Source organism: Hyla sarda, chromosome 1, assembly GCF_029499605.1.
Source record: "Hyla sarda isolate aHylSar1 chromosome 1, aHylSar1.hap1, whole genome shotgun sequence".
Lineage (NCBI taxonomy): Eukaryota > Metazoa > Chordata > Amphibia > Anura > Hylidae > Hyla > Hyla sarda.
In genome coordinates, this window is record NC_079189.1 from 236578641 (window position 1) to 236597222 (window position 18582).

Below are 18582 nucleotides of genomic sequence, written 5' to 3' on the forward strand. Positions count from 1 at the left end.
AATACCCCATAAATGACCCCATTACAAAAACTGCACCCCCCAAAGTATTCAAAATGACATTCAGTAAGTGTTTTAACCCTTTAGGTGTTTCACAGGAAAAGCAGCAAAGTGAAGGAGAAAATTCAAAATCTTCATTTTTTACACTTGCATGTTCTTGTAGACCCAATTTTTGAATTTTTACAAGGGATAAAAGGATAAAATTTATACTTGAATTTGTAGCCCAATTTCTCTCGAGTAAGCACATACCTCATATGTCTATGTAAATTGTTCGGTGGGCGCAGTAGAGGGCTCAGAAGCGAAGGAGCGACAAGGGGATTTTGGAGAGTACGTTTTTCTGAAATGTTTTTTTGGGGGCATGTTGCATTTAGGAAGCCCCTATGGTGCCAAAACAGCAAAAAAAAAAAAAAACATGGCATACCATTTTGGAAACTAGACCCCTTGAGGAATGTAACAAGGAATTAAGTGAGCCTTAATACCCCACAGGTGTTTCATGACTTTTGCATATGTAAAAAAAATAATAATAATTTTCACTAAAATGTGTGTTTCCCCCCAAATTTCACATTTTTGCAAGGGTTAATAGCAGAAAATACCCCCCAAAATTTGTAACCCCATCTCTTCTGAGTATGGAGGTACCCCATAAGTTGACCTGAAGTGCATTACGGGCGAACTACAATGCTCAGAAAAAAAGGAGTCATATTTGGCTTTTTGAGAGCAAATTTTGCTCGGGGGCATGTCGCATTTAGGAAGCCCCTATGGTGCCAGGACAGCAAAAAAAAAAACGACATGGCATACCATTTTGGAAACTAGACTCCTTGAGGAATGTAACAAGGGATAAAGTGAACCTTAATACCCCACAGGTGTTTCACGACTTTTGCATATGTAAAAAAAAAATTTTTTTTTTTACCAAAAATGCTTGGTTTAGCAAAAATTTTACATTTTTAAAAAAGGTAATAGCAGAAAATACCCCCCAAAATTTGAAGCCCAATTTCTCCCGATTCAGAAAACACCCAATATGGGGATGAAAAGTGCTCTGCTGGCGCACTACAGGTCTCAGAAGAGAAGGAGTCACATTTGGCTTTTTGGAAGCAAATTTTGCTCTGGGGGCATGCCGCATTTAGGAAGCACCTATGGTGCCAGGACAGAAAAAAAAAACACATGGCATACCATTTTGGAAACTAGACCCCTTGGGGAACGTAACAAGGGGTAAAGTGAACCTTAATACCCCACAGGTGTTTCACGACTTTTGCATATGTAAAAAAATATATATTTTTTTACACTAAAATGCTTGTTTTCCCCCAAATTTTACATTTTTACAAGGGATAATAGCAGAAAATACCCCCCAAAATTTGTAACCCCATCTCTTCTGAGTATGGAAATACCCAACAAGTGGACGTGAAGTGCACTGGGGGCGAACTACAATGCTCAGAAGAGAAGGAGCATCATTGAGCTTTTGGAGAGAGAATTTGGCCATGTGCATTTCCAAAGCCCCCCCCGTGGTGCCAGAACAGTGGACCCCCCCACATGTGACCCCATTTTTAAAACTACACCCCTCACGGAAGGTAATAAGGGGTGCAGGGAGAATTTACACCCCACTGGCATTTGACGGATCTTTGGAACAGTGGGCTGTGCAAATTAAAAATTTTATTTTTCATTTTCACAGACCCCTGTTTCAAAGATCTGTCAGACACCTGTGGGGCGTAAATGCTCACTGTACCCCTTATTACATTACACGAGGGGTGTAGTTTCCAAAATGGGGTCACAGGTGGGTATTTATTGTTTTGCACTTATGTCAGAACCGCTGTAAAATCAGCCACCCCTGTGCAAATCACCAATTTAGACCTCAAATTTACATGGTGCACTCTCCCTTCTGAGCCTTGTTGTGCGTCCCCAGAACACTTTGCGCCCACATATGGGGTATCTCCGTCCTCAGGAGAAATTGCGTTACAAATTTTGGAGGCTTTTTTTCTTTTACCGCTTGTGAAATTTTAAAGTATGGGGCAACACCAGTATGTTAGTGTACAAAAATGTTTTTTTTTACACTAACATGCTGGTGTAGACCCCAACTTTACCTTTTCATAAGGGGAGAAAAAGCCCCCCAAAATTTGTTAGGCAATTTCTCCCGAGTACGGCGATACCCCATATGTGGCCCTAAACTGTTGCCTTGAAATACGACAGGGCTCCAAAGTGAGAGCGCCATGCGCATTTGAGGCCTAAATTAGGGATTTGCATAGGGGTGGACATAGGGGTATTCTACACCAGTGATTCTCAAATAGGGTGCCTCTAGCTGTTGCTAAACTCCCAGCATGCTTGGACAGTCAATGGCTGTCCGGAAATGCTGGGAGTTTTTGTTTTGCAACAGCTGGAGGCTCCATTTTGGAAACACTGCTGTAGGATACGTTTTTCATTTTTATTGGGGGGGAAGGGGTGGTGGGGGGGGCAGTGTACGTGTGTATATGTAGTGTTTTACTCTTTATTTTGTGTTAGCGTAGTGTAGTGTTTTTAGGTTACATTCACACTGACGGCGGATTACACGGAGTCTCCCGCTAGGAGTTTGAGCTGCGGCTGCTGCAGCTCAAACTTGAAGCAGGGAACTCACTGTAATCCGCCGCCAGTGTGAATGTAACCTGTACATTCACATGGGAGGGGGCAAAACTACAACTCCCAGCATGCACTGACAGAACGTGCATGCTGGGAGTTGTAGTTTTGCAACAGCTGGAGGCACACTGGTTGGAAAATACTGAGTTAGGTAATTGAACCTATTACCTAACTCGGTATTTCCCAACCAGTGTGCCTCCAGCTGTTGCAGAACTACAACTCTCAGCATGTACTGATTGCCAAAGGGAATGCTGGGAGATGTAGTCATGCAACAGCTGGAGGCACGCAAGTACAACTCCCAGCATGCCGAGACAGCCATTTGCTGTTCCTGAATGCTGGGAGTTGTAGTTTTGCAAGATTTAGAGGGGTTCAGGCTGGAGATCACTGACAGTGGTCTCTAAACTGTGGCCCTCCAGATGTTGCAAAACTACAAATCTCAGCATGCTAAGACAGCAAACTGCTGTCTGGGCATGCTGGGGGTTGTAGTTTTGTAATATCTGGAGGGCTACAGTTTAGAGACCACTGTCAGTGATCTCCAGCCTGAACCCCTCTAAATCTTGCAAAACTACAACTCCCAGCATGCCAACACAGCAAACAGCTGTCAAGGCATGGTGGGAGTTGTAGTTTTGCAACATCTGGAGGGCGACAGTTTAGAGACCACTCTCTAAACTGTCGCCCTGCAGATGTTGCTAGGCAACAGACTCCTGGACACGCGGCGTCATACTCACCTCCACCGCCGCCGTGATCACAGCCGCCGCCGGGTAAGTGACCGCCGCTGCCGCCGCCGCTACTACTCGGTTCCCCCCGCTGTGCCCGGACACCGATGGGTGGGCATAGCGGGGGGAACCGAACTTTAACCCCCCCGCCCCCAGTCTGCTATTGGTCGGCCGCTCCGCCGATCAATAGCAGGGATAGGAGGGGTGGCAACCCTGCCACCTCACTCCTATCTCTTCAAGGGGGATCGAGGGTGTCTTGGACACCCCCGATCCCCCTTATTTTATCGCAGCGCCGCCGTTGATGGGCAGGGGGAGAGCGCTCCCCCTGCAAACACCGTAGATGCCGTGATCTGAACTGATCATGGCATCTATGGGTTTAATGCTGCCGGGACCGGCGCGATCGCGGCCCCAGCAGCTGCGGTGGGACTCCGGCTGTGATTGACAGCTGAGTCCCACCCGCGATCTCCTGCGCTGCCCGCGGCAGCGCAGGAGATCGCTTGGACGTATGCATACGTCCAATAGCGGGAAGGGGTTAAAGGGGTACTCCGGTGGAAAACTTTTTTTTTAAAATCAACTGGTGCCAAAAAGTTAAACAGCTTTGTAAATTACTTCTATTAGAAAATCTTAATCCTTCTATTACTTATTAGCTGCTGAATACTACAGAGGAAATTATTTTCTTTTTGAAACACAGTGCTCTTTGCCATTGATCTCTGTCCAATTTAAGAACTGTTCAGAGTAGAAGAAAATCCCTATAGCAAACATATGCTGCTCTGGACAGTTCCTAAAATGGACAGAGATGTCAGCAGAGAGCACTGTGGCCGTGATGTCAGCAGAGAGCACTGTGTTCCAAAAAGAAAACCATTTCCTCTGTAGTATTCAGCAGCTAATAAGTACTGGTAGGATTAAGATTTTTTAATAGAAGTCATTTACTAATTTGTTTACCTTTCTGGCACCAGTTGATTAAAAAAAAAATAAAGTTTTCCACTCGAGTACCCCTTTAATATACCCCGGATATAAACTAAGCATATAAACCTCTTACAGATGTTGCCTGCTGCATTGAAACAGTGCTGGTCTCAAAGAGACTGTACTATCTGCAGTGTTTGTTAGTTTAATCTGACATAGTGACATACATCAGTTACCACTGCAAATCACCAGACTGGTAACTGTGTATTCTGCTAAAATGTATTTCTTATTGAGCAGATTATGGTTTTAAGTCTTGCAAAGTGGCTTTAAAGGTCAAAGAACATGATCAGGTTTAAATAAAATTTGAATATAGAACACAATGATTCATAGTGAGTCCTATTGAATCTGTGTTGTCAATTAACTGTGTTGACAAGTACAACCCCCCCCCCCACTCTCTACAACATGAGGTTACCCTTACTCACCCTCCCTTGCTCACAAAATCCAGAAAAAATACAAACATTATCATGCAATGAGTATTTCATATTCCAATTAAAAGTCTCTTCTCAACACCCAAGATGAAAAAGATGAAAATCATATCACATTCAGTCTGTAACCCATAGTACAAACTCAATCAAATATTTGTTACCAGATAATGTAACTAATACAAATTAAGTTTCACTATTTCTTTATGTATGTAGTTATGCGTGGTATGTCATATTTATACCTACAGTAGACCAAGTGTGTATTTTATTGTCTCAAAGCTAGACCTGAAGAGTCCATAAAAAAAAAACTGCAGTTTTGAATTTCTGTAAGGCACCTCTTTTATGGTAAACTCCCCTTTTGAAGTTCAATAGCCAGTTACTCTTATTAACAAAATTATCTCATTGTTGGTCCAGTTTAATTTAGCCAAGGCTGTGCAATAAGTTTTTTTTTTTCCTGTGTAGAGCATTCTCGCTACATCAGATTTTTTGGGGCTTTGTTGTGGCTAAGTCCTCAATATACCCCAAGAGGCAAACAAATGGGGAGAGAGGGATATTGACTGTGTATAATATTTAAGGTCTCCCTCCAAACCTCCCTTAGAGTCCACTCGTATTATTATTAAGGAACTTCAATATTTTCTACACTCTCTTATTAACATAAAGGTGGATGAAGCTGTGAGTTTCATGAAGAGATAGATGTTAAAACCTTTCCCACATTTCTTGCCATTGACCTTACTCAATAGAACCCAAATTCTTCTCCATTTGTCCTTACTCCTAACTGGATGTTTTGATAGAATAATATCTAATAAGAGTAGATATAATCTGGATATGACTTTGGCCAAATGTATGGTTGTTGAAAAAATAGATTCTACGACCATGAGATATACTTTATTAAAGTATATTGAACCCCCCTCATAATGCCTCTGAGGTCACATATTTTCCAATATAAATGGATTATTGAGAGGGCAGGGCCTCCCATTAAATAATTTCTGAATTTGACCCTAAACTAATTTGAGGTCCCAAAGTTTTGCTATAGTAATTGCATCTGCAGGTCTCTACTCTGCCTCCCATACACTCAGCTATTCCAATAGGGCTAATAGATAGTAGGCCCAAGGATTCGGAACCTCAAAGCAACCATCCCGTCTTTGCAGTGTTTTCACATTTAAAACAGAAACGCTTTATGAGATTGGATATTCATTGTTTAAAAATAGTACAGTGTAATCCTAATGGGCTTCTTGTGCAACAGGTAAATAATTGTGAAATCCAGGTTATTTTAGCAGGTTCACTCATCTTAACCATTCAGTTGTTTGTAATTTGTTGTGCATAGGGATAAAAATATTTGCAAATATTAAAATTCAATGGCCCTTTGTATGCCTGATCTCTCATAACGTCCACAATTTCACCTCTACTGGTAATAGTGCATACTTAGATAATTTTTTTGGGGACTGAACTAATTGTGTCTATGGCTACCGGTTGGGACCTAGTATCTTCCCATCAGCAATAATAGGGTATTATTGGCCTATGACGACACTTCTTCCTATAGATTTTCCTGTCCAAATGTAACTTTGCCTGGATGATCTCTTATTATAACCATCAAAGGCTTAAAGGCCCTTGCAGCAAGCAGAGGTAACATGGGACATCCTTGCCTGGTGCCCGTTCCAAACACAAGCAGTTCAGTAAAGTAACCATTAATCCACAACCTAGCTCTTTGGTCTTGATATAAAAAATTTACCCAATACTAAAATTGTAGTCCAAATTTCTTTAGCGTTACTTATAGGAATTCTCACTTAATACTATTAAATACCTTAGCATTGTCTAGTGTATATATTATTCTGTCATTAACCGGTAACTATAAATTGTAAACATTTTTATGGCTATGGATCTTTCTGGTATATCTCCTCTGTATACAATAATTTTTTCTTTTCATTTGAGTATTTCTAATAGTTTGTTTTTTCCATTTGTAGGAATTTACAGAACAGAACGTGATAAAGGGACTTTGTATGAACTGACTTTTAAAGGAGACAAAAATCAAGAATTTAAACGCCTTGTTCTTTTTCGACCATTTGGACCTGTTGTGAAAGTCAAGAATGAAAAGCTCAATATGGCAAATGTCCTTGTTAACATCATTGTCCCTTTAGCTAGAAGAGCTGACAAGTTTCAGCAGTTCATGCACAATTTCAGGTAAGACTGTTAATTTCAGCCAAACCGTTCTTTTTTTTTATTTTTATTTTTCTACCTTTAAGGTATGTTCACACGTGCAGGATCTGCTGCATATTTTTGTTGCATATTTTGTGCAGCTGATTTTGCTACCCATTAACTTCAATGAGTAGTAAAATCAGCTGCAGCAAATATGCAGCAAAAATATGCAGCTGATCCTGTGTGTGTGAACGTACCCTGAATGTGTATATTAACCCCTGGATGACATATACCATGTAAAGTTACGGTGCAGCTGCCTGGGCCTTGGTTTTCTGAGTCATAATTGTATGGCATGCAGACAGTGACTTGCTTTCAATGACTGACCATACTGATTAATAGCAATCATGGTGTTTAAGAGGTTCAGTGACAAGTTCCATGCCTGTCATTTGTCCGATCAGCACCCTCACAATGGGATTTCAGTGTGCGATGTGTTATCATGGCAGCCAAAAGCATTTTGAATGCCTCCATGCCTGCCTTGGGGAGATCTGCTGATACAAAGACTGTACTAACAGAGCACTGATCTAACTGATCAATGCTATGCCATAGCAATAATAAATGAATAAACATTCAACAAAATGAAAACATATTTAGCATCTACATGTGTGCACTTGTCCAGACTATTAAAAAAAATAATGACATAAATAAAAAAAGAAAAATGCAGATTTTTGTTCACATCATATTTTAAAAAGGAGTGACCAGAAAGTCCCATCAAAGCCAAAAAGGTACCAGTAAACACGAAACATCGTGGCACAAAAACTAAGCCCTCACACGGTGCCTTGGACTGAAAAATAAAAAATGGTATACCGAATACAGTAATCTTAACCATTTTTTATATGGTATTACATTTTTTTTTAAATAAAAGTAGTCAAATAAAATAATGTATGCTGTGTAAATTGTAATTGTAGTAAGCCACATGATAAAGCTAACATGTCAATTTTACTGAAAAGTGCACTGCTTCAAAATAAAAAGGGCAAAAATATAATTTTTTTTCAGTTTTGCCAAACATATTATAGCGAAAAAAAAAGGGGTCATTAGGGTAGAGTCACACACAACGTATTTGATGCTGCAAGAAATCTGCCAGGCAGCAGGAAATATTTTTGTATGCGCTGTGAACAATCACACAGGGCTTTATTGCACACACAGGACTGTGGCGGTGAAAGCCCTTTGTATCTGCTCATCTCCAATCCCTTACTGGACCCCTGTTCAGCCTCTGGTTTGCACTCCGGTATCACTTTACGCAATGACCACCAAGGCCACTGATAGGATGCTCAGACCGGAGACTGAAGAGGGGACCATCATGGGTTCGGACCGGTAAGTATCAGTTATTTTGTTATTTTAATGCCTTTGTGGCCTTTTTTTTTTAAATATCTTTGTTAAACGTTTTAAAATCAGTACAATATGTTATTATTTCATTTTCTACCATTACAATCATATATTTTTCACATAAAAGGCAAAGGGAGACACCAAAAAGGAAAAACATAGGAATGTTATACCTCTTTAGATTTGCATCACATATAAAATTTCATCCATTGGAGGGTTTGGTGGGAGAGGAGCTTACATCCACTCCCTCTATAACCTCAAATATTTATTCATCCCATTATTTTTCCCCATGCCACATTTGTTCAAATTTCTGAATCCTCTGCATTGTTTCTCTCCAATTTCCTATCATTGGTCCCACGTTTCCCATCTATTTTCTTAGAAACATTAATCTAGCATAAACTAATGCCCTACTCACTAAAAATTTCAATTTCCCCATACAGTTGAGATTTCCCAAGATTAGGGTTTGTACTGTGTGAGAGATAAATTTCTTTATTTTCCCTTCAATTTCACTAACACCTTAATCCCAGAATCCCTGGATTATTCTGTGTTGCCATATAATGTGTAAGAAATCAGCATCCTCTCCCTCAAATATGTTGGGCAATTTGATTATCATCTTACTCCGAATTAGAACAATGTCAGGGGGGGGGGGGGAAGCTATGTATGTTTAATACAATAACCTGCATTGCGTTAGCTCATGTTTATTATTAACTGACACTCATATGTTTATATGTTTTCACATATATTTGTCACGTATGGGCAGGGAGCAGTGAAGCCCCAGCTCACTCACAGCCACTGTCCCTACCTATTACCTATCCGCCCTAAGTGATGGATCGACAACCACAATGACAAACCCTCTCTGCTAAGTGCTGGGGCAGCGTTGTCAAAACAATAAGGAAGCACACAAGACTAACAAAAGTAAATCTAAACACACACAGAAATTGGGGTCAGACTAGCCAGGTCAGTAACTGGAGATAGTGAAGTAACAAAACTCAAGAGCAGAAGAAAGGTCAAAAGCCGAGCAAAGATCAATATCCAGATAACAGAGAACAAACAATGATGGTTACTCAAACTAAGTTTTTTCACTAGCAGCTGAGCTGGACTTAAGTAGCTATCCCCACAAGTACAGGCTTAGCCTCGTTAGCTGCTCACAGCCCAGATTAGCTAGGGCGTAGCCAAGCAACAAGGCCAAGCCAAAACTCAGGGAATCACAATATTATTCCAAGATTCATCCGGTATTTCTCAAATTCCTCTTCCTTGCACCCCTGAAAATTTTCAAGAAAATGAAGTATTTCTCACAGAAAAGGATTGCAGTAACACATGTTTTGCTATACACATGTCTTTCCCTTTGTGTGTATTGGAACTAAACCAAAAAAGGGAGGAAAAAAAAGCAAATTGGACATAATGTCACACCAAACTCCAAAAATGGTCTGGACAAAATTTTTGCCACCCTTAAGGGGTATTCCAGGACTTTTTTTTATTTGACTATGCTACAGGGGCTGTAAAATTAGTGTTGTTCATAATATAGTGTCTGTACCTGTGTGTAACGGTTTTCTCACAATTCTTCTGTGATTTTCACTACAATATTTATTTTTAGCAGCATACAAATTGACTGTTGTCTCCGATCCTTCCCTGGTTGCAATGCAGCCGAGACCTGACTCACTAGTCAGTTGATGACAGGGAGCCTGTCTGCTTCAATGGGTGGAGCGATCTAATGCAACAGCTGTAGGCACCCTGATTGAAAACCACAGGTCGTTGAATGGATGCAGCTCATTTATGTTTCAATGGGTGGGGTGGCTGATGTGTGGGAGGGAGGAAAATGGAATTGTGGAATTTGTAGTCAAAAACAGAAAAGTCAAACAGGAAATACCAGTTCACAAAAAGCTAGCCACAGTGTTAAGGTAATCTCACAACATAGCCATTTAGCCACAAGACAAGCGCAGATCCTTCCTAAGCATGTCCATTACTGTCTGCCAGGTACGTACTAAAATCACCTTATGGTGGATAACCCCCTTAATATTTTTTTGCACACCCTTTGGAAAAAATAACCAAAATCAGTTGCTTCCTATAATCATCAATAAGCTTCTTACACCTCTCAGCCGGAATGTTGGACCACTCTTTCTTTGCAAACTGCTCCAAGTCTCTCTTACTGGAAGGGTGCCTTTTACCAACAGTAATTTTAAGATCTCTCCACAGGTGTTCAATGGGATTTAGATCTGGACTCATTGCTGGCCACTTCAGAACTCTCCAGCACTTTGTTGCCATTCATTTCTGGGTGCTTTTTGACATATGTTTGGGGTCATTGTCTTGCTGGGAGACCCAAGATCTCGGACGCAAACTTGGCTTTCTGACACTGGGCTGTACAGTGCGACCCAAAATCCATTGGTAATCCTCAGATTTCATGATGCCTTGCACACATTCAAGGCACCCAGTTCCATTCAAGGCACCCAGTTCATTGAACCTCCATCATATTTCACTGTAGATACTGTGTTCTTTTCTTTGTAGGCCTCATTCTATTTTCGGTAAACAGTAGAATGATGTGCTTTACCAAAAAGCTCTATCTTGGTCTCATCTGGCCACAAGACGTTTTCCCAGAAGGATTTTGGCTTACTCAAGTTCATTTTGGCAAAATTTAGTCTTGCTTTTTTACGTCTCTATGTCAGCAGTGGGGTTCTCCTGTGTCTCCTGCTATAGCGTTTCATTTTATTTAAATGTTGGTGGATGGTTCGCGCTGACACTGCTCCCTGAGCCTGCAGGACAGCGTGAATATCTTTGGAACTTGTTTGGGGCTGCTTATCCACCATCCGGACTATCCTGTGGTGACACCTTTCATCGATTTTTCTCTTCCGTCCACACCCTGGGAGATTAGCTACAGTGCCATGGGTTGAAAACTTCTTGATTATGTTGGGCACTGTGGACAAAAGCAAATATAGATCTCTGGAGATGGACTTGTAACATTGAGATTGTTGATATTTTTCCACAATTTTGGTTCTCAATTCCTCAGACAGTTCTCTTCTCCTCTTTCTGTTGTCCATGCTTAGTGTGGCACACACAGACACACAATGCAAAGACTAAGTGAACTTCTCCTCTTTTTATCTGCTTTCAGGTGTGATTTTTATATTGCCCACACCCGTTACTTGCCCCAGGTGAGTTTAAAGGAGCATCACATGCTTGAAACAATTTTATTTTTCCACAATTTTGAAAGGGTGCCAATAATTTTGTCCAGACCATTTTTGGAGTTTGGTGTGACATTATGTCCAATTTGCTTTTTTCCCTCCCTTTTTTGGTTTAGTTCCAATACACACAAGGGGAATAAACATGTGTATAGCAAAACATGTTTTACTGCAATCTTTTTCTGTGAGAAATACTTCATTTTCTTAAAAAATTTCAGGGGTTCCAACATTTACGGCCATGACTATATCACATAATTTAGGGGTCAGCCATCTTAGGTTGTTATGTTACTATTGTCACTAGAGATGAGCGAACGAAAAATTTGATTCGACCGATTAGCCGAATTTTCCAGAAAGAATCGGTTCGATACAATTTTTTTTGTGGCGAATCTATATTAAAAACGGCTATTTCTGGCCTACATAGAGCCTCAATAGCACGCATATGGAGTGTACTGGGATAGTCAAATAATACTGTTATCCAGTATGAAATGCAGATTACAGGCATTGCTTTTAGAATCACTGCCGCAGAGCGGCTCAGTGACAGAGCCTGAAGGTGGCATCAGTATGAGGAGACCATATAGTGGCTGAATGACACAGCGTGGAGGTGTTGGCAGCATGAGGAGACCATATAGTGGCTGAATGACACAGCGTGGAAGAGTTGGCAGCATGAGGAGACCATATAGTGGCTGAATGATACAGCGTGGAGGTGTTGGCAGCGTGAGGAGACCATAAAGTGGCTGAATGATACAGCTTGGATGTGGCTGAAGCATGAGGAGACCATATAGTGGCTGAATGACACAGCATGGAGGTGTTGGCAGCATGAGGAGACCATATAGTTGCTGAATGACAGACTGGAGCTGGCAGCAGCATGAGTAGACACTAGGGCTTCACAATACCTAAGATTAATTTTGAAACTTAAATTGAAGATTTATGGTAGCTAGTGCTACCATAACATTTTTTAGGCCCAGGCCCAGGTCCAGGCCCAGCAGTATCAGTAAACCATATATTGGCTGAATGACACAGCCTGGAGGTGGCTCAAAGCTAAGGAGACCATATAGTGGCTGAATGACACAGTGTGGAGGGGTTGGCAGCATGAGGAGACCATATAGTTGCTGAATGACACAGCCTGGAGCTGGCAGCAGCATGAGTAGACACTAGGGCTTCACAATCCCTAAGATTTAAATATGAATTTTGAAATTTAAATTGAAGATTTATGGTAGCTAGTGCAACCATAAACATGTTTAGGCCCAGGCCCAGGACCAACATGCAGCAGTAAACCATTGGCTAAATGACACAGCCTGGAGGTGGCTAAAGCATGAGGAGACCATATAGTGGCTGAATGACACAACCTGGAGTTGGCTGAAGATAAGGAGACTATATAGTGTCTGAATGGCACAGCCGGGAGTTGGCAGAAGCATGAGGAGACCATTGAAATGTAAGATTTTTAAATTTAAATTTAAAATTTTGAAATTGAAATTGAGGATTTTTACATTGAATTGTAACTCCCAAGTTTTATTGTCCTGGGCCCCGGCGTGTGGGTACAAAGGACCAAATCAAACAAGGAGTCACATGTCACATGGCAGCACAATGACAGAGCCTGGAGGTGGCATCAGTATGAGGAGACCATATAGTGGCAAAATGACTTCCTGGAGTTTGTGGCAGCATAGGGAGACCATATAGTGTCTGATTGGCACAGCCTGGAGTTGGCTGAAGCACGAGGAGACCATATAGTGTCTGAATGGCACAGCCTGGAGCTGGCAGCAGCACGAGTAGACACTAGGGCTTCACAATCCCTAAGATTAAAAGAAGAATTTCAAAAATTTTAATTGAATATTTATGGTAGCTAGTGCTACCATAAATTTTTTTAGGCCCAGGCCCAGCAGCATCAGTAAACCAGATAGTGGCTGAACGACACAGCCTGGAGGTGGCTGAATCATGAGGAGACCATATAGTGCAACTCTCTTCTCATCATCATCATATACAAGTGACCCCTAGTCTGCTGCGACCTTTGCCTGTGAATTTAGGCCTCTGCCACTCCTCTGTGCACGTCCTGGCACTTCTCTCCCTGACATACTTAGTGCATATATGAGGGCAGTACAATATGCTTCACTATGCTTAAAACAGTATTTGTCTAGAACAGCAGCCAGTGAGAACTTTTGGCTGTCCTTTCTCAGTATGTAGGCCCTTGACAGATTAACAGGTACAAAATAGTACACTACTTAGATGTAGGTATGTGGTATGCACTTATGAGGGCAGAAAAGTGCGCTACAGTGCGAAAAAAATAATTTGCCCACAGCGCCAGCAGTACACAACAATGCTGGAGCACACAGTCACTGTGTACTAAACCCAAAATTGCAAAAAGACTCTCTCAAATACTATTAGGAATGGACTGCTGGGTATGGATTATACCATCTACAGACTAGTATATCAGGCAGACCAGTTTTTATGGATTAAAAACACAGATTTGCCCTAAAAAAATAATTTCTCCCTCCTGTGAAAAAGTTTCTGCAGCTGAGGCAACACACAGCTCTCTGCCCCTCTCTGTAATACAATGCTGTTCACAGTGACTGAGGGGTTAATCGCTGCAGTAAGAATTTATTTCTGTGCAAAAACGCTGTGCTCCTTGTCCTACAGAAGGCTGAGGTGACTAAGAGGTGAAACGCTGCTGCAAAAAGCTTTTCTGTGTAACATACACACAGCGATGTCCGTCCTATCTCTATGCAGTGTAATGAATGAAATGACAAACCGGAATATGGCTGCCAAATATATAGGGCTGTGACATCACAGGGGTGACTGGCTACTGATAGGCTGTATCGTGCATGTGATTCATGGTCATCCTGCCTTCTTCCCTTCCCGCCTTCCCAGCGTTCCTTGCCCCATGTACTGACATGTGGATCCACCGTTTTAGATGCCCTGGAGCCTTGACCAAAGTAAATGGAGTTTAATGAAACGATTCATGTGATAGAATCGTAGTGATATTCGTATTCCTTGCTAATCGAATATTTCATTAAATTCGTAACGAATTCAGGTTCGTCAGCTTCAATTCGCTCATCTCTAATCGTCATCTTTAGCTGTAAAGTAGCTAACGTGTGCAATTGTTCCATTTTCTTTAACCCCTTAAGGACACATGACGTACCGGTACGTCATGTGTCCGCTCCCGATCTATAATTCGGGGCCACGGCCTCGTCATAGCCGGTCGGGCCCGGCCTCTAACAGCCGGGACCTGTGGCTAATAGCGCGCGGCATTGATCGCGGTGCCGCACGCTATTAACCCTTTAGACGCGTGTTCAAAGTTGAACGCCGCGTCTAAAGTGAAAGTGAAAGCATGCCGGTTAGCTCAGGGAGCGGCGAAATCGCGGCATCCCGAACAGCTTACAGGACAGCTGGAGGATCCCTACCTGCCTCCTGGCTGTCCGATCGCCAAATGACTGCTCAGTGCCTGAGATCCAGGCATGGGCAGTCAAGCGGCAGAATCATCGATCACTGGTTTCCTATGAGAAACCAGTGATCAATGTAAAAGATCAGTGTGTTCAGTGTTATAGGTCTCTATGGGAGCTATAACTTCAAAAAAAAAGGGAAAAAAAAGTGTTAATAAAGATCATTTAACCCCTTCCCTATTAAAAGTTTGAATCACCCCCCTTTTCCCATAAAAAAAAAAAACACAGTGTAAATAAAAATAAACATATATGGTATTACTGCATGCGGAAATGTCTGAATTATAAAATTATATCGTTAATTAAACCGCACGGTTAATGGCGTACGCGTCAAAAAATTCCAAACTCCAAAATAGTGTGCATTTTTGGTCACTTTTTATATCATGAAAAAATTATTAAAAAGCGATCAATAAGTCCTATCAATGCAAATGGTACCACTAAAAACTCTCAGATCACAGCGCAAAAAATTAGCCCTCATACTGCCCCATACGCAGAAAAATAAAAAAGTTATAGGGGTCAGTAGATGACAATTTTAAACGTATCAATTTTCCTGCATGTAGTTATGATTTTTTCCAGAAGTACGACAAAATCAAACCTATATAAGTAGGATATCATTTTAATCGTATGAACCTACAGAATAAAGATAAGGTGTCATTTTTACCGAAAAATTTACTACATAGAAATGGAAGCCCCAAAAATTAGCAAAACAGCGTTTTTTTTTTTTCAATTTTGTCTCACAATGATTTTTTTTTTCCGTTTCGACGTAGATTTTTGGGCAAAATGACTAACGTCATTACAAAGAATTGGTGACGCATAAAATAAGCAATCATTTGGATTTTTAGGTGCAAAATTTATGTTATGATTTTTTAAAGGCAAGGAGGAAAAAACGAAAATGCAAAAACGGAAAAACCCTCGGTCCTTAAGGGGTTAAACTTTACATAGGTGTTACTACTCATAATGGTCCTTGGTATCATTTTCTTCTTTTTCCCTATTTTTCATTTTCTTTCTATCCCATTTCCTTCCCTTACCTTTTTTCATTTCTTTTTTCCTTCACCTTTTCTCTCAGTAACTCTTAGCAGCCATAGTCATCTCTGCCACTAAGTTCAGCATTAACTAAGGTAAAAAGAAAGGAGATAAAATTTCAACATACATTTAGTTAGTTCTTGATGTTTTTTTTTATATTCATAGGGAGATATAAAAAAAAAGAGATGACTCCCCCCTTTAATGGGGGCTTTAAATAGCATTTTGGGTCTTCCATATAAATAAATATTATTGCAGAGTCACCACCATTCATATACAACCAAGGGGTTTTTATACATAGCAATGGCGGAATGGTGTCTCACACAGCTTCTTGATCAGTTTCCTGCTTGGCGTCTCCCCAGTAGCAGTGCTACATTCATTCATTTCATTCATTCACAAAATTCCTGATAGAGAAACTTTTAATTTGACTAGAAATAGAAACAGGGTACAATGTTTTGACATATAATTGTTAACTGACAGAATTATTGAAATAGGCAGAGGGAGGAGTTATCCATTTACCTGAATGTCATACATATAAATGAAAAAAACCAAAAAACATATAATCCAGTTTGCTGTTACTATTGTTATTGCTATTCCATTGCTTCGTGTGGTTTTCCAAGAGAATTCAGGGGTATATTTAGAAAATCAATTTCCATCAAACCACGAGAAATAGGTTAATTATCTGCTTTCAAATGCGACCTTTAGTTTCACTGAAGCACAGAGCAGCCATGGTCTGAAGTGAGCTACAGTGCAGAAATGTGTGCGGCTCATGCTGATCCCCAGCTGTAACATGCCTTCCGCTGACGGTCATCAAGCACAAGACATCTCAAGTCAGGTCAATGTAATAAATGGGCATGCTGAGCTTCTCATGAGTGCATTGGAAAATAAAGGCCAGAGTATAATTGCTGCGTGGTTTGTCATATTTGAGAGTGAACGGCTGAAGGACAATGTATGAAGGGTAATTGTACAGCTCGGTTCACTGCATAGAGAATATTTTAAGTAAAAGCTACCACAGCTTAGCATTTCAAGTGTGTTTTTGTTGTGTACATGTCCATTTAAGATTGGTTTGTTATGTTAATTTGCTATCATATTACTTTTTGCATTGTTTATTAATTTAATTTTTACACTGTTTTGGCCTGGAGAATCCAGCCAATTATTATATTTGTGTTCATTTTTAAGAGACTTATCTACAGACCCACAAAAGGTCTTGTTTTTTGCGTGACCAATTGTACTTTTTAATGGTACCTGTCATTTTACCATAAAACGTACGGCAAAACCAATACATTATTATTTGTGGGTGAAAATTGAAAAGCAAACTTAAATTTTGCAACTTTTGGGCGGTTTTGTTTTACTTTTTTTTAGTAAAAATGTTATTTTCTCTTAATTCTGGGGGTCAATACGATTAAAAAAGATATCTATGCCTTAACCCTTAGGGACTAAGTGTTTTTCTGTTTTTGCACTTTAGTTTTTTCCTTCTTAAAATCATAATCCTTTCAATTTTGCACCTAAAAATCCATATGATGATGATCTTATCTTTATTCTGTAGCTCCATACGATTAAAATGATACCCTTCTTATATAGGTTTGATTTTGTCATACTTCTGGAAAAAATCATAACTACATGCCCAAAAATATATATGTTTAAAATTGTCCTCTTCTGACCCCTATAACTTTTTTATTTTTCTGCATACGGGGAAGTATGAGGGCTCCTATTTTGCGCCGTAATCTGAAGTTTTTATTGGTACCATTTTTGTTTTGATCTGACTTTTTGATCTATTTTTATTCATTTTTTTAATGGTATAAAGTGGGGAACTATACTGCACCTAATGTGAGGAGCTATACTGCACCTAATGTGGGGGACTATACTGCACCTAATGTGGGGGAACTATACTGCACCTAATGTGGGGTAACTATACTGCACCTAATGTGGGGGAACTATACTGCCAACCCTAATGTGGCGGGAACTGTACTGCCAACCCTAATGTGGGGGAACTATACTGCCAACCCTAATGTGGGGCAACTGTATTGCCAACCCTAATGTGGGGGAACTGTACTGCCAACCCTAATGTTGTGGAACTGTACTGCCAACCCTAATGTTGGGGAACTGTACTGCAGAACCTAATGTGGGAGAACTGTACTGCCAACCCTAATGTGGGGGGAACTATGCTGCATACATAATTAAAGGGGTATTCCACTAATAAGATATATAAGTGTGCATAGGAATTTGCTCATGTTTTTTTTTAATCTATAGTCCAGCCCTCCAAAGGTCTGAGGGCCCGTGAACTTGCCCCCCATTTAAAAAGTTTGAGGACCACTAATGTAAACCATTACCCCCCCCTCCTTCTTGACTTCCTATTGTTAAGCTCATGGTTTTCACCTCTATGGATATCCCTTCCTAGCTTCGGTTGGGTTAAGGAGTGACCTATGGGTTGGCGATGATTAACGCTGTTTGATCTCTGTACAGGGTGGGCCATTTATATGGATACACCTTAATAAAATGGGAATGGTTGGTGATATTAACTTCCTGTTTGTGGCACATTAGTAAATGTGAGGGGGGAAACTTTTCAAGATGGGTGGTGACCCTGACGGCCATTTTGAATCAAACTTTTGTTTTTTCAATAGGAAGAGGGTCATGTGACACATCAAACTCATTGGGAATTTCACAAGAAAAACAATGATGTCCTTGGTTTTAACGTAACTTTATTCTTTCATGAGTTATTTACAAGTTTCTGATCTGTGTTCAATGTGCTGCC

The 18582-nt window shown here is 40.6% G+C and overlaps 1 protein-coding gene across 17 annotated transcripts in view; it reads left to right on the forward strand.

Annotated features, from left to right (window-relative positions):
- The window catches only part of CSGALNACT1 (chondroitin sulfate N-acetylgalactosaminyltransferase 1), a 487912-nt gene that overhangs the window by 384118 nt on the left and 85212 nt on the right, over window positions 1-18582 (forward strand). For all 17 annotated transcript variants that reach the window (XM_056569152.1, XM_056569147.1, XM_056569104.1 and 14 more), the window contains one exon: window positions 6658-6874. In XM_056569152.1, coding sequence (XP_056425127.1) covers window positions 6658-6874 — 217 coding nt within the window. The remainder of the gene's footprint in view (window positions 1-6657; window positions 6875-18582) is intronic.